We start from the raw sequence: 24,011 nt of genomic DNA, 5'->3' as shown, positions 1-24,011 counted from the left end.
AAGATCTGCATGAATAAGAGCCCCACACTCCAAATTGTGCTAAATGAAGTACATTTTATTTTTGTCCTTTTTAGTACATAACAATCATTTTAGAAACATAAGACCTTTCCAACAAAACATCTACCCGGTAACAAACATATGTACACACAGAAAACGTCAAAAAGTTGAAATGTACAAACACTCAGTGCGACCTGGTAGGGAAAACTGGCAGGCAAAATAAACAATATATATATTTATAAAACCCCGAAAATGATCAAACAAAAACAACAACAGTTACAAATTGAGTCGGGGTGGAACTTGGGAACAAAAGTGAACAGGATACAAAAATAAAGAACTAATAGTAGAAGTAGTAGTAGTAGTTTCTACGGGAGTGGTGCGGATGAATGACTATGAATTGTTCTTTTACTGATGCATAAATCATATCAAGGCTGACGGGAAATTGGCTTAATTGGATTAAGCAACCTCATCCATCCTTACAAGGTGTCAAAAGAAACAAAGTGCAGCACTACACAGTAGCGTTGCTCCCTTACATCTCTTCCAACAGTCCTTTAGGATGCACGTCAACCTAAACCCAAACTATATTGAAATTTTCAGGAATGATGGAGAGAAAAAAATAGCAGCTGGTGAGCATAGCTTGGCATATCTGAGGTCAACTAAAAAAGGAATGCATGTATTAAACGTTGTTACAAAGATAAAAAAAAAAAATCTTAAAAAAAGGCAGTGACAGGCTGATTTTCAAAACTAGTCAAAATTGTCCCTTAAAGAAAAACTAAAAAAATATTTTTTTCTTTTTCAAAGGCCACCATTAAAGAATGCTTTCATTTCCACTCCCGTCATATAAATATCCATCGTGTGGTTCATTTGGCCAGTCACCACTTGAAGTGCTTCGGACACGCTCATCTACATTCTTAATACTCAAAAAGAAAAAGCACAATTGAATCCAATGGGAAATGGAACTCTGGAGTCGCAACCCAACTTTTGAACGGGCCTGAATAAATACCAGGAGAGGTGATGAGCAGGCCTGAAGGATAAATTAAATTAGGAAAATAAGAAGTCAAATGAAAGGTTGTGGGACTTTTTTTTTTTTTGCATGAAACTAGGACAAAAAGGAGTGTGAAAATACCTACAAAAATACAAACAATAAATAAAAATAAATGAATTCCCTTCCGATTTTTAACTACTTTTAAACGTTTGTTAGTTTTTAGGAGAGGATCCCTCAGTCTTTTGAAATAAAAGACTTGGTTTTCTTCATATACTTTTTTTTTTTAATAATAAAGTCCATCTGTGACAGAATTACTTCATTAATTTGTCTGCTAGTTTTTCAGACAACACACGTTTTTCCCTTTACTGTGTCTCACAGGCCGTCCGCAAACATCGCACGTGGGCGGGCGGGCGGTCCTTGGCGTAAACAAGTCAATCCAAATCCAATAAAAAATCTTGGAAACAGGTTGACGCATGGACTGCATCTTTAAGCAAACACCTGCATCTTTTTGTTGGCTTCTGGGATATTTGAAATTTGGGTCTGGGCGGAGCCGGCCGCGGCAACGGCGACTGCAGGGCTGGGCGTGGAGTCTGACCAGTCGGACACGCACTGAGGGGAGGGGCTGGACCAGGGCTCGGGGGACTCGGGCGAGGGGGTCAGGTAGGGGTGCTCGGTGGGCAGGTGCAGGTAATGCTTGGGGGTGCCGTCGAGCGCCGACGTGTAGCTATGCTGCGAGGGCGGGGTGGGGTAATCTTCCGTGGAGCCCGGCTGGGGGACGGGAGCTTGGGCAGGCGGGGCGACGCCCGGCGGAGCCTGCGGAGGCGGCTGCTGGAAGAAAGGCGGCGGGGGTTGCGAGGTCTGCGGCGTAGGCGGCGTGGACGACGCCATGCGGGCCATACTCTGCTGGCCGCTTACCGAGTGGCTCATAATCTGCTGCTCGCTAATGGAGGGCAGTTTGACGGGGCTGACGCTCGGCGTGGAGGTGACGGGCGTGGGTTGCAACATGGCGCCGCGGTACATCTGCTGCTGGTGCAACAGCATGTTCTGCTGCAGCGGGGGCGGCGGCGGCATGCTCTGCACCAGGTTCACCACCTGCTGGCCGCACTGCGAGGCGGACGCCCGGGCGTGCCAATCGAAGGGCACGCTGACCGGGCTCACCAGGCCCATGTTGAGCCCCATCTGGCCCGACGGACTCAGCACGTAGCCGTGGCCCACGTCCGACGCCATGGACACGCGGCCCTGCATGGCCATGCCGCCATTGCCCAGGTCGTTGAGCTGCGCCAGAGACACAGCAAAGGGGCCGCCGCCGTCCAGCATGCCGGCGTGCACCATGGGCGTGCTCGGGACAGACATGGACGAGTGGAAGAGCCCCGGCGACGGCATGGCCACGGGGGACGTGGGGTTGGTGATGTAGCCGGCATTGCTGGCACCCCCGTGAGGCGAGTCCAGCGAATCCACTGGCGAGAGGGTGACCGAGCTCTCCAGCAGGGCACTCTGCATGTCCAAGGTCAGCTTCTTGTTGCGGGCCTTGACCGAGTCCTTCAGACCGCCGGCGTGCTGACCTCCCAGGCCGGAGCCCTTAGCCCCCGGTCGGCGGTTCTTCTTGCCCTGCGGGGTGGTCTTCAGGCTGGGAAGGAACGCGCTGGGCGGGCACATGAGGGGTGACAGGGTGTGCCCGCTGGAGAGGTGGAGTCCGGGCCCGCCGTGGCCCTGGGGGCTCCTCACAGTGTTGTACTCATCCAGGAGCTGCACAATATCATGGTGCATGCGCTCCTGTGCAATGTCTCGGGGCAGCCTGTCCATGTGGTCCGTAATCTCGCGGTTGGCAAAGTGAGCCAGCAGAACTTTGACGGCCTCGCAGCTTCCCTCTCGAGCCGCAAGGAAGAGAGGCGTCTCCTCCTGAACAACACACACACACAGATGGTTAAGAATGCGTACACTTCATCACTTTTAATGCCCAAAAAAATGTTTCAATAGCTTTCCAAGGACCTGGAAAATGCATGCAATTGGATTCATACCTTAAGATCTTGCATGTCTTTGTTGGCACCATTCTTGAGCAAGGCAATCGTCGCATCCATGTTGTTAACAGCAGCCGCCCAGTGCAAGGCAGATTTACCTGAAGGCAAACAAACTTCTGTCAACATCTTCTACTCAACATGTGAGTCCCAGGGTCTAACCGGTGCTGACCTAGTTCATCAACTGCATTGACATCTGCGTGGCAAGTGATGAGTTCCTCAACCATTCCCTCCACCGCCAGCCGAGCTGCCAGGATGAGCGCCGTGGAGCCGTCGTACATGCGCGAGTCAAGATCTGTGGCCCTGTTTCGGATCAGGATCTACGACAAGACAAAGCCAAGTTTGACACTTTTACACTTGAAAATCTGTTTTAACAAATGATTCCACTTGTTCTGATGTGTACCTGGAACACTCCTTGTGCGTCCGCAGCCACGGCGGCATGCAGGGGCGAGCGTCCGGTATTATCCTGAGCGTTGGCGTCCGCTCCGGCATCCAGGAGTCTCTTGGCGGCGTCGGCGCGGGCGTAGCGGGCAGCCAGGTGGAGCGCCGTCTCACCCGTGCGATCCGTTTGGGCGGCGAGCGACGCGCCCTGATAGATGAGGTCTGAGATGATGTTGGCCGAGCACTCCTCGCTCTCCTCCTCCTCGGCAATCTCGGGTTCCAGCCCGCCTCCGCAGAACGACGCCAGCATAAGTGGAGTAAAACCATCTAGTAAAACAGAAGTTAGTTAATATATACTTAATTAATCAGATAGCAAGCTAGCAAACTAGCTAGCTAGTGCAACATACTGTATACAGTATGTGTACGTAAATATATATATATATGTATAATTCAAAATTGTTTTTTTTCCTCACTACCAACCTGGGCCTCTGACGTTAACATCCATGCAGTCGCTCTCAAACTCCCCTTGCGGAGGCGTGAGCGCCATAGTGGGCGGTACGCGGATGTCCGCCGCCGCCAGGTGATGTTGCGTCCATTGCCGGCTATCAACGGCGTCCTCTCCGTCTGACAGCATGCTTGGCTCCTCCATCTTGAAAAAAAAAAAAAATGGCAGAGACATTAGTGTCATAAATTAACTGTTGTATTTCTAAGTGTAGGTGGGGATTAATTTGACCTTCAGTCGTTTGGGTTCTGGGCATTCGGCGTCCATCCACTGGTCACTGTGATCTCCAAGCAGAGACTCCTCAACCGTTTTGGGCATATGTCTGTTGATGATATTGAAGAATATGAAAAATAAAACAGGATAAAAAGAACCATCCAATCATCTAAAAGTAAATTCCACAAAAATGGCGGCTACTTGTAGCAGCGCAAATTGAGGACTACACAAAGTACACACAAATATTCCTCCAGCCTTACTTCATTCCGAGAGCATCCTGGCCCACCGGCTCCCTGCGGTTCTTGTTGCTGCCGGGCTCCTTCTTGGGTAAGAAGCCCTCGGGGAACCACAGCGTGCTGTGCTCGCGCTTCCTCCGGGAAATCAACATGCCTAACACCACGATGATCAGCAAGAAAAGCGACGCTATGCTGACCAGCATCAGCTTGCCCCATTGAGGAATGGGGTCCGTTTCATCCACAATCTTTTCACCTACGCAGGCAAAAGCGAGGGAGCGATTACAGATATGTTCCTCTGTGGTTCCTGCTGTGCTTCTCGCGTTCGCTTGTACCTACCGCGGACTTCTTTGAGCGGGTACGGGAAGCGGAGCATTTCGACGGCCGACAAGGCTCCGAGGTAGTCGGCGGCGCTCTCGGGCGTTGGGAAGCAGTCGTTAGTACACAAGCGGTTGTCTATCTCCAGGTACACGATGGAGCTGCTCAAACAAGACACTGATGTTAGTGATCCAAAGATACCACGAGTGGGCTTCCTTACACTAAATCACTCACCCGATAATCTCCTGCTGAGGTTGCAGCTCCCGCTTAAGGCGCGCTTCCCGCCGGGTGTAGGGTCGGATCATCGCCTCGCCGTTGTGGTCCAGTCGGAAGCGTAGCGTGGTGTGAAGGATGGCGCTCAGCTTGAGCAGAAAGGCCGTGCTGGTGCGGAGAAGCTCCTCCGGAGGCAGCAGCACCACTAGAACCAAGGAGCCGTCCACGATATCTTCCGGGACCTTTTGAGCGCAATCCAGGCCGTCCCAGCCGCATTCCTCCGTGTTGCAGCCTTGGTCGCAAAGGCCGTCGGCGTAGTGGTCGATACAGTACGTCTCATAGATGGGACTGAAGGAACCACAAAATTAGAATAACATCAATCAGAACAGGACATGACACAAAAAACTCACTTGCAAACTTTCTCCTTGGTTTTGCAGTCAAAGTTGTCGTATAAGCAGTCAGCGTTGTTGCACGACTCATCGCACTGGCTGTTATTGAAGACACGCCAGCAGCGGGGGTCGGCGCAGCGGGCCCAAGGGTTGACCGCCAGCGAGCAGTCGCCGCCGTCCCAGCGGCAAGCCAGCGTGCTGCACTCTTTGTCGCACACGCCGTCGTTGGCTTTGCCGTGACAGTCGGTCAGCGGGCACGACAGGACCGGGGCCTCGTTGAGCCGGCCGGTCTGCTCGCACCGTTTGCCCGTCCACCCGCTGGGACATTGGCAGTGGAAGAAGGGGAAGGCGGTCTCCTCGGTGCAAAGGCCGCCGTTGCGGCAGGGTTGCGAGGAGCAGCCTTCGTTGCTGCGGTGGGCGCATTGCGGCCCGCCGTAGCCCGGCAGGCAGCTGCAGCGCGCCCCTCGTGTGGTGAGAGCGCAGCTTCCGCCGTTGTAGCAAGACAGCTCGCGGCAGGACATGCTTCGCTCGCAGTTGGGGCCTGTGTAACCCTGCAGACAATATCAAGTTTGATCAACTACAAAAAATGATCCAGTTAATCCTTTATGTGACTGAAGTCAATATGGACTTACGAGCTGACACGTGCACGTGTAGCCAACGGCAGAACTGGACCCGGAGCACGCTCCTCCGTTTTGGCAAGGCTGAGATTCACAAGCACTGAATCGGTTTTGGCACCTTCGACCTAAAACAATGACAAAAAACACACAGACAAAAACAAAGATCAATCACAGAAGTTCACCAAAATTTTGATTCTGAATGAAACAAGCTGTTTGTAGACTTCTTAAAGAAAGACTCAAATAAAAACAGAAAAAAGACATTGTAAATTCACTTAATCCTCTTTTGTCTTGGTAACAAGAATAATATTTCTATTTTTTATGTTCCTTAGTTAGGACAAAAGTTTATCTAACCCGTGAAGCCGACTTTGCAGACACACTGGTAGTCGTTGGGCATCTGGATGCAGTCCAGGCTGTTGGAGGGACTGCAAGGGTTTGAGAGACACTCGTTGATGTCCCCCTCGCACCGCTCGCCGGTGAACCCGGGCGGACAGTTGCAGCGGTAGCCACCCACTCGGTCCACGCAGGTGCCGTTGTTGAGGCACTTGTGGAGAGCGCCGCGAGACCTCATAGGTGGGGCGCAGTCGTCTTCGTTGATCTCGCAGAGGACGCCTTGAAGAGAGACCATTTTGAGTAAAGTCAGAATTGTGCCCTGTCTTTTCTTTGGTTGTCGGACATACCCAGAGTGCCAGGAGGACAGGAGCAGATGTAATGTCCGACCAGGTCGATGCACGTGCCTCCGTTTTGGCAAGGGTGAGACTGACACTCATTGATCTCCAGCTCACAGTTCTGACCCGTGAAGCCCGGCATGCACTGGAAGGACACATCGAGGACAATTTTTACATTATTACATTTTTACTATTCTTTTTTTAAATTTACTTTATTTATTATATTACTTTTATTATTATTTTTCTTAATTAATAAAAAGTACTTGGCTTTAAAAAAGGGGACTTCGGTGTTCAAGGGCCACATTTGATTCTTAACAAGATTAATTAATTAATTGTAAATTCCTACATACAATTTTAAAACATATATTGTTTCATTGGCCTGTTTATTTACCAATTAAATGGATGAATAAACAAAATTAATGAACCAAATTTTTGGGTGGATAAAACACTTAATGAAGGCAACAAATATTGGAGTACAATTGATGAAGTAAATGCTCAGGAGGGCAGATTGGCACAACAACGTGTGAAGAACTCACGTCACACTGGTATCCTCCAACATATCCCCTGCAGGTGGCGCCATTGCGACAGGGTTTGTCCTCGCAGTGGTCCACTTGGCTCTCGCAGTAGCTGCCCGTGTAGTCGCCGGGACACTTGCAGTAGTGCGTGTTGCCCGTGTTGACGCAGTGGCCGCCGTGGTGGCACAGCTCGTCCGTCTGGAGTCCTGATGACGAGAGACGAGGAACGTGAGCGACCACGTTGCGCATCAAAAAAAGATGGAAGAGTATAAAAAGTCAAAACTAGACCTCTTTGGCGAGCCGCCGTCTCACAGGAGACTCGGGGGATGTCGCAGTAACGTCCGGACCAGCCGTGAGCGCACTCGCAGAGGAAGGCCGAGTCTTTTTGACGACAGCGTCCTCCATTCTGGCAGGGGGAGGAGCGTCTGCACCAGTCAACTGGTGTCTATCGATAAAAAGCAACAATTAGCATGCTAGCACTCAAGAAGTTGAAGTCGATTGTCTTTTTAGGTGTACCTGACAGCGCGAGCCAGCGTAGCCTTTGGGGCAGGTGCAGCGGAAGGACTCCAGGGCGTCTTGGCAGACACCCCCGTTGAGGCACGGCTGCGAGTCGCACTCGTTGACCTCGTACTGGCAGTGCGAGCCGGTGAAGCCCGAGCGGCACGTACACGAGTAGCCGTTGATCTTATCCGTGCACGTCCCTCCGTTGAAGCACGAGCTGCCGACGTGGAAACAACTCACGTCAGTCACGTATTAAAGCTCGAGCCGTTTGGAGAAATAACGGCACCCACCTTTCCGTGCAATCGGGTATGTTGGTTTCGCAGTGGATGCCGGTGAAGCCGGCCCTGCACGAGCACGTGTAGGAGTTGACGTAGTCGGTGCACGTGCCGCCGTTCTTGCAGGGCAAACTTTGACATTCGTTGATCTCCAGAGCGCAGCGAGGCCCGGTGAAGCCCGGCAGGCAGCTGCAGTGGAAGGAGTTGACGCTGTCCGTGCAGGAGCCTCCGCTGAGGCACGGATCTGCGGAGCCACGGAAGGGAACCGATGAGGGATTTGCGCAAGGGCGCCATACGTTGACATCCGTGCGGCCACTCACTGGGGGAGCAGTCGTTGATGTCTGTGTCGCAGGTGGGCCCGGTAAAACCGGGCCTGCAGGAGCACACAAAAGACCCGAGTGTGTTGGAGCAGGTCCCGCGGTTCTTGCAAGGATTGGAGAGGCATTCGTTCACATCTCTGTTACAAAGTTGCCCTGCGGATGGCAAAAAATGTCAGGTCACGGTGTCGATGTGACCACCTTCCTTCATATGGTCCCGTGCCCACCTTGCCAACCGGGCTGGCAGTTGCACTGGTAGCCAAGGTAGTCTGCGGTGTGGGTGCAGACGGCCTGATTTGAGCAGGGGTTCGGGGAACATGGGGTGAGCACTTCGGCACACGTGGGGCCGCTGTAGGGAAGCTCGCACAGACAAGTGAAGCTGGCCACGCCGTCCACACACGTGCCTTTGTTCAGGCAGGGACTGGACGCACACTCGTTGATGTTCACCTGGCAGAGGTTACCTACCGGGGGGCGGGTGGGACAAAAATGATTCATTAAACATGAATCCAAGTGGACTAATTGACGCCCTTCTAAAAATAGTTAAAATTGCCTATTTTCAAAGTGTGGTGCTATACGACTGTTGACACCAGGGCTCCCTCTAGTGGCACATAAAAAATCACTGAACAGCTCAGTTGTATTTAACTTTTTAGAACTGAGCATTTGCAAGTACATAAAAAAAGCTCAATTTAATTTTTTTTTAGAACTATTTGATTTGATTATTTATTGACTGATCATTTATTTAGTTTTTATTTATTATTTTTATATTTTTATCTTATTATTTTATTATTTGATTTGTTATTTATTTTTACTTTCTACATGTAAGCACAGCGTTCAAACTGTGCATAATGAAACAAAGACTTCAACAACAGTAAATATACTTCCAAGGAATAAATCCTGTCTTGTTCTGGATGAACACCAAGGCCGACTACGCTACTGTATTTTATTGCTAGTCATGATGGTGTTATAGTTGGCAAACTACATATTTTTTAGCGGTCGAAAAAGAAACCGCAAAATAGGGTCAAGGAATCAATTAAATTCATAAATCAAAGCAGAGATGATAGAACTTGAATGTCAAATGTGGAAATACTTTTTTTTCCCCCCAATGTTTCTTGTCCAAGCAGTTTCAATCAATTTCACAACGTACCTCTAAAGCCCTGACGACATTTGCAGGTGAAGCCGTTAAGTTGATCGATGCAAGTGCCGGCGTTCTGGCAAGGGCTCGGCAAACAGTCATTCCGGTCCAGGTCGCAGTTTTTTCCCACCCAGCCTGGCTCGCAATCACAGCGATATCTGCAAAGACACAAAGGAAGTCAATTTTCGCCCGGAATGCAAACTCGGAGAGCGTGCGTACCCGTTGATGTCGTCCCTGCAGGCGCCGTGGACGCACGGGCTGCTGCCGCATTCGTCCACCTGCGAGTAACAGTACGGGGGCTTGAACCCATCCGGGCACTGGCAGTGGAAGCCGTTCTCCTCGTCCACGCACGTGCCTCCGTTGCGACAGGGGCTCGACGCACACTCGTCTATCTCCACGTTACACTTGGGACCTGACAAGATAGCGAGTGTCAAATGAAATTTAAATGAGTCTATCAGGGGATGTCCAAACTTTTTCCACTGAGGGAAAAAATGTACTAGTGTGATAATAAAACATTCAAATAAAAAAATTAATAAAATTTCCAAGAACTTACCGGTGAAGCCGGGCTTGCAAACGCAGTCGTAGCGGTTGATGCCATCTTTGCACATGCCATAGTCACACGGGTTACTGGCACAATCGTCGAAATTGATCTCACAGTTGGTGCCTGTTGTGAGAGCAAACTTTGAACTACTTTTCCCCGCCCTCACAATGAAACAAAACAACAACAAAAATGTCCTTATTGTAAATAATACAAAGAGATTTGTCTGGTCCGTACCCGACGTCCCGTGTTGGCACTGGCAGATGTATTTGTTGACCAGGTCGACGCACTTCCCTCCGTTCTGGCAAGGGTTGCTGTGGCACTCGTTGAGCTGGTTCTCGCAACGGTAGCCCGTGTAGCCGGCGTCGCAGTTGCACGTGTAGCTGGCGATGCCGTCCACGCAGGTGCCGTGGTGGCACGGGTCGGGCTGGCAGTTGTTGATGTTGCTTTCACATAGCGTACCTTCGTATCCTAATGAGAGAACAGAGTATTGTTGACCTAGTTCGAAAACAGAATCCAGAAAAATGGATCTACCCGGTTTCCATGGCAATAGGTTGTCTGTGCATCAGACAAGTGTTGGTTTGTTTGCTAAGTGCTACAGAGTTGGGCAAAGCAGCAAAGAAAAAAAGTTCTACCAAACCCCCCCGACGAGGCCCGCTTTTGTTCTCTGCGGCGGAGGGAACAATGGCGGGCCGCAGCACGTCAAACAGAGCCACTTCACCATGCAGGGGGGGGGGGGGGTGCTTTGAGGGAGGGGGGGTCGCAAATACAGGGAATACCAAGCAGCTGGCATTTGAAACAATGAAGCAAAGGCCCTCATAAACGCTTAACATCAAACCACATAAAACGATGCCGTGCTTCCCAACCTGTTGAGCAGAGGCATTTTTTTCATCCTCATAAAACTGTCGATGCATGTGAAGGAATGAGGGACGGGGCACACCATAAGGTGTTGTGGAGGGGGGGGATGAACAGATGAACAAATGAACAGATGTCGGGGTGACGACCAAGGTTCTTTTCCAGGCAACTACTGGTGACCCGGTGATCTTGAGGAGGGGGGGGGGGGTTCTGGGGGATTAGCAGGCTGAAGTCAGTTTGTAGAGATATAGCTGACCCCCGCCCCAAAAAAACAAAACAAATGCACAAGTGTTTTAGGCACCCGACAAACTTACCTTCAGCACAGCGGCACTCGAAGCCGTTGGGTCGGTCGTAGCACTTGGCGCCGTTCTGGCAGGGCGTGCTGGCGCACTCGTCGATGTCAATCTGGCACATGGTGCCGGTGAAGCCTGGGACAGTCAAACACAGAGGGGACAGGTCAGAGAGCAACTCCGGGGCGGTTTTGTCCCTTCTTAGTGGCCCCGGGGGCAAAGGTCTCCGGCGTGGTCAGAGACGTCTGGCTCAGACTGGTTAAGAGCTGCGTCATCTGGACGCTGATGGAAATCCCATGACCTTGATGGCATTTCAAGGTCACGGAAAAGACCTCATACGAGGTGCGCCTATCAACTTGGCAACGATGAGAAAGACGGATTTTGCTAGTAGCGCTCTGTTGCTTTGAAAGCTTGAGAAACTACGCAGCCTTGAAATCGGTGGGCAACGTGCCCAGATTGGGGGGCTGCATTGGTAGCACGCTGCTCTGTTGATTAACAATGTGAGGATGGGCTGTGTGTTGCTGCTGATGGGGGGTGTGAGCAGAGGAGACAGTGGGATTGTTTTCTCTTTTGCCCCCCTCCCTCTCCTTTTCTACATCAACCCCACAGGCTCAATAGCGAGATGGGGAGGCGGAGGAGGAGGGGGGGAGACGTCTGTCCCAGATGTAAATTGCGGACCTGGAAAAGAATCTCATTAGCGGGACTGCTGTTCAGACCACCCCTCCCCTTCACCATCACCACCAACCAAGGCAAGTTGAGGGAGACTGCTGGCCCTTTTACATTCCAAAGGGGAGGGGCTTGGGGGTCACAATAGTGTCTTTGTTTAGGCACTTTCTTTTTAATAAGTGGAGGCTGGACTGTCTCAGATTGCCATTCAAATCATGTGCACACAAATGAGGATATTTCTAATATAAAATATTGCTCTGTGTATTTTGGGTGAGAAGCAAACTGTTGAATATGTGGGAATGTGACAGCAATAACATTAATTCATCGTGTGTATCTGAAATTCATCTTACCAGGTTGGCAGGTGCACGTAAAGCCATTGACCATGTCCCGACAGATGCCATCGTTCACGCACGGGTTGCTCTCGCAGTCGTCGACGTCGGTCTCACAGTAAGTCCCCATGTAACCTACAAGACACGTATGCATGTGAGTACCAAAAAAAATCTCCTTCCTGGGAAATCCCAATAATCCCATCATTGGTGAGCTATTTTTAGAACAGGCCCGCGGGCTACTCGAGTGGTCCTCAGGGTCTACTCACAGGCCCACGTCCATTACCGTGTGTGTGTGTGTGTATGGTCCCCACTCTCAACAATTCTATGAGAACCCTTTTTCATGCTCTCCTGGGGACTTTACTGAACCGCAGGATTCGTTGACCTCGAGTCCTAAGATGTTACATCGCATCGCAACACCCCGAGGTCGGCGTCCCATTCACCGGATGTATGTTATACATTCGCTGTTAGCAAACCAACTAACACCCCCCCCCCCATTGAAGTGAAGCCGAGTGTGGAAGCCGCCCGGCTTGAGCTTTGCCGGGCAGCCTGACGATGAGGAGGGTGAGGAGGAAGAGCCTGTCTCTGGAAAGCGGAAAAAAAAAAAAAAATGGGAGGGGGGGTCGAAGAGGGGGGCTCTGGGAAAAGGCCTCCTTTCCCCTCTCTGTGTGTACGAGGGTGCAAAGTGGAGCACAGAGGGGCCCTATTGTTCGGCTCCATTCCCACCACTCTACAACTCATTACTATTCACAGCACAGCGCTCCCCCTAACTGCTCGCCCTCTCTCACATCCAGTCCTATAGAGCCCACTCCCAGCTCTAATTTGTATAGTTCCCAAAACCCCGGGATGCATGTAGCACCGTGCGTGAGAGTTTCACTCTGGTTTTTGTCACCCAGAGTCCAAACCATCACTTTGTCCGCACTAATACCCTCTCTGTCTGGTTGTACAGTGCGCCGAGAGCCCCCTTTGCCCTCCATTACATAATAGCCCACTCTGGCGGTCGGCATGGCAACGGTGGAGATAATACCCCGTACCTGGCATGCAGATGCAGGTGAACTCTCCGATGCGGTCCAGGCAAGTGGCGTCGTTCTGACAAGGCATGGACACGCATTCGTTGATGTCGATCTCGCAACGCGGGCCGGCGTAGCCGCGGCCGCATTGACATTGGAACGAGCCCTCGGTGTTGACGCACTTGCCAAAGTGCTCGCATGGGTTTGCACCTGTGAGACAAAATGGAGGTTGGAGAAGAGAAGACGTGACAGTCCAGTGGCAACAAACAAGTCGCAAACATACCGATGGAGCATTCGTCCATGTCTTGGTTACAAGCCCCTCCCACAAAGCCAGCAGGGCAGGTGCAAATGGCGCGGCCGTTGAGGGGGTTGGTGTCGCACACGGCTCCCTCGTTGCAGGGGTTGCTCACACACGCGTCCTCCAAGTGGCACAGCAAACCTAAACCAGGCCCAACAATAAAATAAAGCCGCTCAAAATGTGGCCCGATGATGCGTTCACTTACCCGTCTTTCCGACCGGGCACTCGCAGAAGAAGGAGGCGACTCGGTCGTGGCAGGTGGCCCCGTTGAAGCAAACGGCGATGGCGCAGTCGTCGATGTTCTCGCTGCAGTCGTCGCCCGTCCAGCCGTTGACGCAGACGCAGGTGTGGCCCCCGATGGTGTTGAAGCACGTGCCCCCGTTGTGGCAGGCGTTGGGCTGCATCAGACACTCGTTGACGTCCTCGGCGCAGTACTGGCCTGGCGTGGTGAGGCGTGATTAGCTCACACGACTCATATTTAAAAATTTCAAGAAAGACCGTGTGCTGTACCTGTCCATTCAGGTGGGCACTGGCAATTATATGTGTTGACTCCATCCACGCAAATCCCGCCATTCATACACTTGTGACCCGGGCAGTCGTCCACATTATTCTCACAGTTGTGGCCCTGGAAGCCTGGAGCGGATGGAGGGAAAGGTTACGACAAACAAACACATTAAGTCGCCCCCCCTGTTCCGCAACAATCAATTTAACTCATAACCTCGAGTCACGTTTCCCACACTGCAGGGGCGCGAGGTAGTTAAAAGGTTGAGTGGGCGACTGTTTACATCCACTCGTGACGGTTCCCACACGACGCCGACGAGAGACTCGACGGCCGCCTCGGAGGCCCGTGCTCCCCGCGGTGTTTGCTTGTTTTATAATCTTCCAGTTTCAATGACTTCCTTTCTGGCAGGAGACATTTCCTGTCGGCTCCCCAGTGGCAAGCCAGAAAGGGTCCATAAAGTAAATTCTTTCTGTTGTGGACATAGTGGAGCAGGAACGCGGGCGTGCGATCCTCCTCCGCCAACTTCTCAACACAGCCACCCCGTTTCTCATCAGTCTATAAATAGCAGGCGGGAAGCTGATCTGCCATGTATGAGTAAATCCCAGCAGCGACGTTCACAACTGCGTCATCGGCCATGGGAAAAACTTCAGACTTGGGAAAACAGCGGGCCTACGCTCTGATAGTGATGGTTTGCATGTGTGCAAAGCCCCCATGTGGGACGGCCCCAGTGGGCTTGTCGCAGTTTGGCTTAAATTTATGTGGGATAGCGATTAGCATTAGCTACATATTGGGTAGCATACATACCTGGCAGGCAGGCGCATTCATAGGAATGGTCGCTGGTCTGGCGACATGTGCCGCCGTTGACGCACTGCGAGGGGGCGCAGGGCTGGGTGGACACCTCGCACGTGCGCCCGCTGTACCCGGGCGGGCACTGGCAGCGGAAGGACCCGTGGGTGTTGATGCAAAGGCCGGCGTTGAGGCAAGCGCCGGGCTTGCGGCACTCGTCCACGTCGCTGCGGCAGTTCTTCCCTTGGAAGCCAGGTGGGCAGGAGCAATTGTAGTGATTATTCCAGTTGGCACAGCGGGCGCCATTGGCGCAAGGACTCGTGGCGCAGGCGTCAATGAGCGAGCAGTCTTGGCCTGGAATTAGAAGGAACGGTCAGATGGTGCTGAAGCTTCGTGCTAATTGTGACGGGCATACCTCTGAAGCCCCTCTGGCACACGCAGCTGTACTGCGGGACACCGTTGACCACTTGGCTCTTGCAAGCGGCCCCGTTAAGACACGGCGATTGGTGGCAGGGATCCTGGTGCTGACAAAGCGGACCGATGAATGCTGGACGGCATCTGGACAAATATGAGCGTTAAGTCTTTGAGAGCCAAAACAGGTAACAAGCTAAAAAGCCAAAGAAGCAAATCTTCAGATGCAACCAATTCCCATTTGGTTCATTAATGCAGCGCATCTGGCCGTGCAGACCCCGTGACAACTCCTTCTTGACTCATAATGTGGTGCGAGGCTGGCGTCTACGCCCTGGAATTATTTCATATTAAGCGCCGGTTGCTTCAAAAGTGCAACGTGGTTTTGTGGAATGAGTGATGCACTCGCAAACGGAGCCAGGCCATATCCTGACGGACGGGCTTTACCAAACGCGCAATTTGTGTCCTCTCCAGCTGGCGAGAGCCATTTTTTCAGTGTCAGCTCACATTCCTCCTTCGTTACGGCTTTTTCCGCAGGTCGGCTCTAAAGAATATACGAACACGCCCAGCGATGGCTGACAGGAAGCCAAAACGATTCCACCCCGTGCCGACGTAAGAAAACTGGAGTCTACACTCAGCATGCTGAGCAAAGAGGAAAAGACAGCTGTGATATTTGGAGAAGTTCTATTTGCTTCCAAGACACACTATCCAGTCTCGCCTTTTGTTTAAACATATCAACATCGGATTAGGAGTATCTGATTGCTCTCTACGGGCCGATGAGAGTTCAGACAAGGTTTGTGCTAACGGAGGAGGTTAGTTTGAGTTAGAAACCCGACACCCAGAGTGGAGCCTCGGGTACAAGCCCCCCCTCTCTCTTCAAACAGGCTGTTTGATGCTGATGACAGAGCAGTGACGGCCAGGATTTGGTTCGCCCTGAGGCGCTGTCTTTTTTTTTTTTTTTTTTTTTTTTTTTTTTACTGCCGAAGAACCCCCAGGCTTAATCAACAATGGATTCCCCTCTGTTCTTCTTTGTACAAGCATTCTATTATTGCACGCTGATCTACAAAACAAACTTTTTGTTTTGCAGTTGTTTTTGGGAGTAGGCCAGCCTTTTTACTATGTTTGTTACTATGTTTGACTTGCTTTGGAGTGTTACAATGACAAAATGATAAAGGGAAGCCACAGGGCTTCAGCACAAAGGACTGCACTGGCATATCCAAGAGAAAGAGACATGAAGAAAAAAAAAGTGCAGTCGAATAGAACTATTAAATAGTCGAACAACTAGAAACACAACATTTACTAGGGATGGGTGAGTAGCCTGCTAATAGCAGAATTAAGAATCGGGTCAATACCAGCCTTATTTTAAGGTATCGGGTCCTTTGGGATGCGGCCGATACCAGCAGCTGATACTTATGGCAAATTTTTGTCATTGAGTTAAATTAAAATTTATTTAAAAAAATAAATAAAAATGAAAAATAAAACAGAACTTGTATTGGTATCAGTCTGAAAAACTGATTTTGAACATCCCAACAATTTACAGTTGAATGTAAGCACAGTCTCTAAGATTAGAAGTTGGTTCAGCTACTACCCCCCACTCGAACTAAAACGCCAGCTTGGCACCCCCCCCCTCCCCACACTGCTGAGAGGTCAAATGTCAGAGGTCCCCCGTCTGATTGTGATGATAATGTCACTCAGGCTGCAGGGCGAGGGGTGGGGCTACGCCGCAGGAGAGAATGTCTTTGGAGGCTGCAACTGGTGGACGGAGAGGGGGTGAATTTGGGAGAGAGGGGGGGGGGGTTAGAGACGGTCTGGTCCAGAGGGAATGCCATGTCATATTTCCTGTAATCCCTTGTCCGCTGCTCTAAAAACACAGCGCTCGCTCCGAAATGCAGGATGGCCGTCGCCCTGGCAACGGGGCAGACCAAAGAGCAAGCCTGACACTCAACCAATCACCCCGCCCGCCCCTTGGTACCCAGGGCTATTTGTCATGGCTTGGCTGGGTTTATTTAGAGGCAAATTAACTATGTCTGGAATCTAGCGGGTCAGGACAAAAAAAAAAAAAAAGAAACGTGGCACATAGAGGACCATTCGGCGAAGGCCCGAGACCAAAGTTGAGATTTGACTCTAGTGGCAAGGCCAACGGTTGTCAAAAGTTTTTTTTTTTTTTTGCGACTTAGGTCAGCTATTTTCTGAATTTTCAACACACGCATTCTTTTGTCTAGACTCGCGTCATGGCCAGCGTTCTTTCTCCCATAACCCAAACTCAACTGATACCAGCGTACAGTTCGATCCCGCTGGCCCAAAACAAGTCCTTATCGGACTCGGATTCCGCAGCTTCTGGGAACGCCAAGGGGAAGCACGCGAAGGGCAGGTGCCGGCTGCTGTTACGCACCAACCTCCCCCCCCTTGGGTGCCGACTTCTGACCTCTGAGAAAGAAGACGCCAGATGATGACGAGCAAGATGTTCTTTCAAGCCGTTTTGCATGGATGTGTCTAATCCTCCCTGTGTCAAACCATGAGATATTTTACCAGCTGCGTTTCTCGGGCACCACGCATCTGTCCGCATCTGTCATTGCGTCTAGTCGTCTCCGAGTCAAAATAACAACTGCTTTTTTTTCCCGGGGACGCACACACACACACACACAAAAACCACTTCACATGACTGAAGAGACACATCAACCTAAAGAAAACATGCATTAACGATTCCTTTTAGCCTTTTAGCTTCACACAAAGCTTCACCACTGCAACACGGCATGCAAAGCAAACAACCGCATGCCTGAACACAAAGGGAAGAAACTTACAACCGGCGTGGTAGCCACTAACGATGACATCCAAACAGGAAATTGCAAAAAGGGGGGAAGAAGAAGAAAGCATTTTAACGAGTGGAAGTGAGAGCTTTCATTTCAGATATGGACTTTTGATTTATGGGATCTGGTGGAACCCAATGCCGGTTTTCCTGCTCTGTGGTTCATTGAAGCAAGGGGTAACCTGAGCTCATCTCCTCCCAAACAATAGCAGATCCTCCGCCGCGGGGTCAAAGGGCGACTCACCTGTGAACAAAGACCCTGTCAACTGTGACACGGTTCCATACCCCAACAAAGCAACGTGTATCAAAGAGGCTCGCTATCTTTGAGCTCAGAGCATCTTTCTACTTTGTGATTAGGTCCAAAAGTGAAACCCAACGACATTTATTCTCCCATAGTAATGCCAACTTGAGCCTTACCCACATCCCCCTTTCTTTCTGAGGAGTCCTTGGCTCTCCCTTTCTCAGCAAACAACCACATTGGGGGGGTGGGTGGGTGTTGTTTTTGTGGCCCCCCCAAATAAAAGCACTAAAGTAGTCAGAAGTCCTTTGTATGATCAGGTTGGAAGACGGAGGGATCCAAGGGGGAGGGAAGAGAGGGGGGTTAGTGACCCAAGCAGCTAGTCTTTCAGGTCTGGGCTTCCATGGACCAACAGGCCGAGGCCGTCGCCTGGCAACAGTATCCCATGGAGAGAGGGAGCCCGAACGGGGAGAAAAGGGGGTGCTGGGAACGAGGGTTTCGTGAGGTTCGGACAGTTTGAGTGCTTCGGAGGAACGACCTTTGCATGTGCAGGAAGCTGGCGACACACGACCGCTCGCTTCTTGTAATTGAGTTCCTTCTGAAGCCAATCCGCTCCATCGCGAGGAAGTTTGTTCCAACAAATTATGCTCACGGTCAAACAATCGGATTGAGGTTTTTGAAATCCGGCGCAATCAATTCCTACAATATTCAAGTTCAAGCAAAGCGTGGATAATTTTTTTTGCGAGGCAGCTCCTTGACATTTTTCAAATAGCAGCAATAACCACATGACACGCACCCCGAGGCCGAGGTCTTTCCAAACATTCGGCATCACACACAACCACAGCGCTACCCACAACCACCAAAGCTAAACCAGATTTGTGCAAAAAGTTTGAAATTCCAAAATCAAAACTTGATTTCAACATGAAAGAAGAGACCCTATCCAGAAGTCCTCAAACTATCACCACAACAGTAACAGACAAAGATCATTTGAACTTCTCAAGGCCTGCTTAATAATCAAACCTCTCCCAAAACAGATATCAAAATTGATTATGTTACTTTATCCCCAAATGAAGTCAACCTGATGCTTGAGTAAAGCTGCTGCGATTAGACAGGATGTGTGGATCAAAAAGGTCAGAAGGCAGAACTTCCTGTGACAGGGCCTGGGAACCAGAGCTCCCAGTTTACAATTATATACAAATACCATCCTCCCTATATTAGTTTCAAACCGAATGGTCAGATATAAGCCATGAGCTTCCTTTTAACTAAAGCTTTTCTGCAATCCATTGTGGCACCACTCGCAGCTAATTGCAAAGTCAAACATTCCAACCATCAGGACCTCAATGAGACTGTATTGTCGGGTGCATTCCTGAATAGGCTTCCAGGGTGGGAGGGGTGGGGGGGGGGGGGGGGTTGGATGGACAATAACCTGGAACTTCCACAACGACAGGAGGGAACCTCAGACAGCAGCATTCCTTTTCTAAATCCGCCGTGAAGATGGCCGAAGAAAACATCGACTGTGGACGGGGACATTAGGCATGACGGGGACGTTTGCGGATGATCAAAAATACAAGCCTCCTTTTATCATGTCTCGAGGGCCTGGGAGTAGTTGAAGGGTCACGACAAAACACGCACAATTTATACGCTAACTCGGCAACTGAGGCCAAAGGCAACACATTTATTAAAAAAGAAAAAAAAAAAAAAAAAGGAAAAGAAACACTGACAGCCACTGCTTCCACATGGGGGCCGCGCCAGGGGCAACTAATGTTTTCGTTTCTGTCTCATTTTTCTTTTACACACATTTAAGGGATTTATGTCAGAAAATAATAAAGTATATATTTAAATTTGTCTTGATGCTGACTCGTCATCCAAGAACAAACGCCATTTTCTTTTCACTATGAAGTCGTTATAATTGAGCTCTTCCAACTCTGCCTAGCAACAAATCACACCCGCCATTTTTTTTTCTTCATACAATGGAATCCAAGCTGTCCCACAGAGGTTAATGTCAACATGTGGCAAGTGAAGTCGCTCTGTGAGAGAATCAACATGTGCTAGCGAGCTAGCAGGCTAGTCGGCGAACTTGTCTCCCAGTGTGCGACTCAATGGTAGCACCTGGCCCTACGCTGCCCCTTTGTTGAGCTCTGACTTCACTGGATTACCATCACAACATCCACCAGCTGTCCTCTCCGCTGCCCCCCCTCCGCCATTTTCCAAGCCAGATCCCCCTCGCGACTTGCTCAGCGCCCCCCCCCCCCATTAAAATCCAGCTGGATCTTCTCTGATCAACACTTTTCACAATCTAATTATCTCTATTGCGCTCATACCGTCGCCCTATCAAGTCGATCGTGTTATTAAAAATATTTTTATTCACTTATGTTGCAGTATCTTTTCAGCTCCGGCTGTGATTTGATTTACTGCTAACATAACCGTCTAAAATATGCTAATCAGCGCATCATCGAAGCCCCTGTGGGACCTCCCACAAAAATTCAAAAATCTTTGTTTCTTTAAAATGATCACTTTTCAGTGGACCTTTAAAACACCATGTTTGTTGTTGAACAAACATTATTATTACATCATCAAAGAGTGCAAGCTATTTCAACAATATAAAATAACAGGTTGTTGTTTCTGTTATTTATTTTACGTTTCACAATCTTTGTCCCACAGCTATTAAAAATGGGAACAATCTGTGTAATCAATCAGGCAGTCCATTGCCAAGTTCAATCACAGTTTTTTGCTAACACGTGCCATTCACTTTGCCGTTACAGCTACTCGGTAAGGGTTGGCCTCCAATCTTGCATCCTTTAGAGACTCACCTGTTGAGGAAGTCGGAACACTCAGTCATAAACTTTTTTTGATGTGCCGCCTCTAATCTGACACGGCGTGACATCATGGCCGCGCAGGATATTCGATACGCGACTATCTGGGGCAGGAACAAAAGCCAGCTGCCATTTACTGTATATCAGTCAAATATTCAAGCCAATTGGGAAGGCCATAAAACAAAATATCTCAACTTTTTCATGAAGACCTTCTTGAATCTACAAACGCGGGCTAGCATAAATTTCATTTTGTCGGTAAACATTCAAATGAAAGCTAGTTTCTGTGGCTTTTTTCTTTCCTGCGCCCACTTTGTGCACTCTGTATCGGATATCTGCAGGAAGAAAGGATCTTTTCTACTCTTGTATATCTTTGTTCTTTTCTCCTGGTTGGGGGCGGGTGGGGGTTAATGAGAGGGGGGGGGGGGGGGTAGTTACCTCAGAATCTAACTAGTCCAACAAGCTCAGCTTCTCTGTTCTGCTCCAGTTTGATATTTGTTGTCCGCCGTTTGCAGGAGACGCATTCTTTCTATTTAAATGGCACTGCAGTGGGTCCAGATGCTCCTCCTTCATAAAAAATGCTTTGGAGTCTTATTATTATTCATCTTCAGTGTTTTCATGGCTTCATGAAATTACACATTGACTGACTTAATGGCACTCTGGCCACATCCCAACTGCAAATGATTGATAAAACGTGGGCGGCGGTTGCTTCTAACGGAGGCCACTTACACGTTTGTGAGTCGAGTTATGTCCGCCTCGCATTGATAACTGAGATTTACGTATAGAGTGGAAGAAAAGAGGATTATTCTTATCTTATCTATCCTTAACTGAACTCTTATTCTACTAAAATGAGGGCCTTTTCGGAAAGCAGGTGGCGGAGACGGGTTGTTTCTCCTCAGTGTAACACTCGAGCATGTTCCTCCTCGAAAAAGCTACAAGGAGGGCTTAAAAGGGGACAAGTGACCCTCGGGCAAGACACTGGAGGCGATTTCACTTGACTATTGTCACGGCTTTTCCCACACAAACCTTTTTCTCCACCCCTCCACCCAAAGGAATTTTAAAACAAAAGCCTTATCAGTGTCAAAAGACGGTAAAAACAAGCAAGGCACTTAAATTAAATGAAGCTTTTAAGGGGAATCAAATAAAATAGTTTTGGTGGAGACATTTAACAGGTGCAGAGGAGACGTGTGGAGGCTTGCTGACGCTCGTAGGTTGGATAAACCCATTTGTAACATTCATTGTAAGGCAATTAAAAGTAGGAATGTTTATCTTTTCTGGCTTTTCTGAAAAAAATGACACCTCTCGTTGAAAGAGTGTTAAGTGAATTTAAAGACACATTCAGAGTTTAATGAGTTGCACTTACATGCATCGGGAGAGCGACTCTATGCATGTCCCTCCATTTTCACATGGCCTGGATTTATCAGAGCATCGAAAACCTGTGGGAGATGTGAGAAATGATTTAAATGGAACTCATGCAGCAAATAATGAGATTGCAACATGAAGACAAACTGATGTGACCCCCCCTACCCCCACCCACTCCTCTTATCTGAGCCCAGCCATGCAACTAGAGGCTTTTGTCCAATTCTAAAGTGTTTGTGATGTACTTTGTTGAGCCTCAATAAACTTATGCAATTTAAATTCATGCAAACACGCTCACGTGTAAAGTTGTTTGGTACTAAAATGTGCAAAGAGTTCAATTCATTTAGCCGTAATATTTTTATTTTATTTCTGCAAGACAACTTTGGTGCAACTACTTTTTGAAAATATTGCTGAATTGACACAATAGCTGGCGCTTTCTCCATGCACGTGCATAAATACGCTATTACCATGAACAACAGGTTCATTAGCATACCTATGGTCGGACTTCAACACAATGCATTGACATGCATGATATCGTAAACATATAATATTTTTGAAACCGTAATAAATTCACTGGCACACTTAATTAGATGCCTGCAACGCTCCTCTTTAAAACCAGGTGACCATATCAAAACATGTCCAGGCAAAGAACCGCAATGCAATCAAAGCGTTAATTACCTTCACAAAGTTGCATAAACAATAAAAAAGACAAAATAATCCACGGTATATTCCCTTCCATGTCGGTGGGAAAAAGTTTCCGGCACTTTGTGGCGCCCTTTTAATACAAATACATCCTTGAGGAATCAAATTGGCGTGAGAAAGAAGGCTCCGGAGTGTGCTGGCCACGATGCCCTCTTTGTCATAAAGTTGACCGGGAAAGGAGTCGCGTTAAGTCCCGCATAAAAGAAAAAGTCCTCCGCAGCTCAGCCACCGCGGATCCTCCTTGACTGAGATTCCTTGGAAAACTTTGGCTGCACGGCAAGAGGCTGCGGCAGCACACCAGTCAACACACTCCGCCTTTCCCTCTCTCTCTCCGTCCCTCCCTCTCTCTCTCTCTCTCTCTCTCCCCTTCTCGCACCCCACCGACACACGCACGCTGGAAGACCTTTAAGATGCTTTATTGGTCCCATTGTCAATGAAAGCAAGCGTTAGTTGAAAAAAAAAAACATTTAAAAGAGCTAATTAAAATGACTGTGTGCATATCTATCTATCTATCTATCTATCTATCTATCTATCTATCTATCTATCTATCTATCTATCTATCTATCTATCTATCTATCTATCTATCTATCTATCTATCTATCTATCTTATTCAATATGTAATATCTATTATTTAATATCTACCTAATAGCTACCTAATATTATCCATCTTACTAGCATGCTGTATGTGTGTCAATGTAAATGTTAGCTTAAAATCTCCACTTTGTTATTGTGAAATATCTTGTGTAGAACTCATTAAAAAAAACTTGCAGAAATTTAAAATGTATTTGTTCAACAGTATACAGAGCTTGCCAACTGAATCATGTGAATTAAGTGAAGATCCACCATGGCCTCCCCCAATGCTAACATTAGCCCAAAATGCTACACAGCATTCCTATATACTGGAACACATCCAGTCCTGTGCATGAATGCTCTTGTTTGTTTGTGTTTACAGTTTGCGCATGACAGATAAGATTGTTAACTATGTTTATTATAGTTGGCTTGAAAAAAAAGAAGAAGCCAAGCCTCGTTGTTCTGAACACCCCCTCCACACACCGCGCTCCCAGCATGCAACTCACATCAACTTGCACCTTGTATATAGAGCCTCGGTTGTTCCGCGGCCAGCACGGAGCCGCTCTCTTCTAGAGACAA

The 24,011-nt window shown here is 49.0% G+C and overlaps 1 protein-coding gene across 1 annotated transcript; it reads right to left on the bottom strand.

Moving 5' to 3' along the window:
* Positions 1-34: 34 nt before the first annotated feature.
* On the bottom strand, positions 35-23,181 carry notch3 (notch receptor 3). Its single transcript, XM_037256668.1, has 33 exons — positions 22,839-23,181; positions 22,165-22,237; positions 14,955-15,097; positions 14,558-14,893; positions 13,762-13,884; positions 13,457-13,690; positions 13,237-13,392; positions 12,978-13,163; positions 11,968-12,081; positions 10,976-11,089; positions 10,044-10,277; positions 9,822-9,932; positions 9,488-9,680; positions 9,281-9,426; positions 8,364-8,597; positions 8,140-8,292; positions 7,835-8,063; positions 7,560-7,761; positions 7,332-7,488; positions 7,065-7,249; positions 6,541-6,673; positions 6,215-6,472; positions 5,879-5,988; positions 5,268-5,797; positions 4,879-5,205; positions 4,666-4,805; positions 4,354-4,582; positions 4,112-4,202; positions 3,859-4,027; positions 3,401-3,705; positions 3,170-3,317; positions 3,001-3,098; positions 35-2,881 (listed from the first exon to the last, which is right to left on the bottom strand). Exons 1-33 carry the CDS (start codon positions 22,897-22,899, stop codon positions 1,469-1,471), a joined length of 7,335 nt encoding a protein of 2,444 aa, XP_037112563.1. The 5' UTR covers positions 22,900-23,181; the 3' UTR covers positions 35-1,468.
* Between the last annotated feature and the right edge of the window lie 830 nt (positions 23,182-24,011).

The sequence above is a fragment of the Syngnathus acus genome, chromosome 8 (genome assembly GCF_901709675.1).
Source record: "Syngnathus acus chromosome 8, fSynAcu1.2, whole genome shotgun sequence".
Taxonomy (NCBI): domain Eukaryota; kingdom Metazoa; phylum Chordata; class Actinopteri; order Syngnathiformes; family Syngnathidae; genus Syngnathus; species Syngnathus acus.
This window is presented reverse-complemented; position numbering and strand designations above follow the sequence as displayed.

Excerpts from the sequence above, each read along its gene's own strand:
- notch3 (XM_037256668.1), bottom strand. The coding sequence starts at position 22,899 with ATGGAAGGGAATATACCGTGGATTATTTTGTCTTTTTTATTGTTTATG. Across the intron at positions 5,798-5,878 it reads ACACGTGCACGTGTCAGCTC|GGTTACACAGGCCCCAACTG; the intron begins GTAAGTCCATAT and ends TATTGTCTGCAG. Across the intron at positions 3,099-3,169 it reads CAATGCAGTTGATGAACTAG|GTAAATCTGCCTTGCACTGG; the intron begins GTCAGCACCGGT and ends GTTTGCCTTCAG.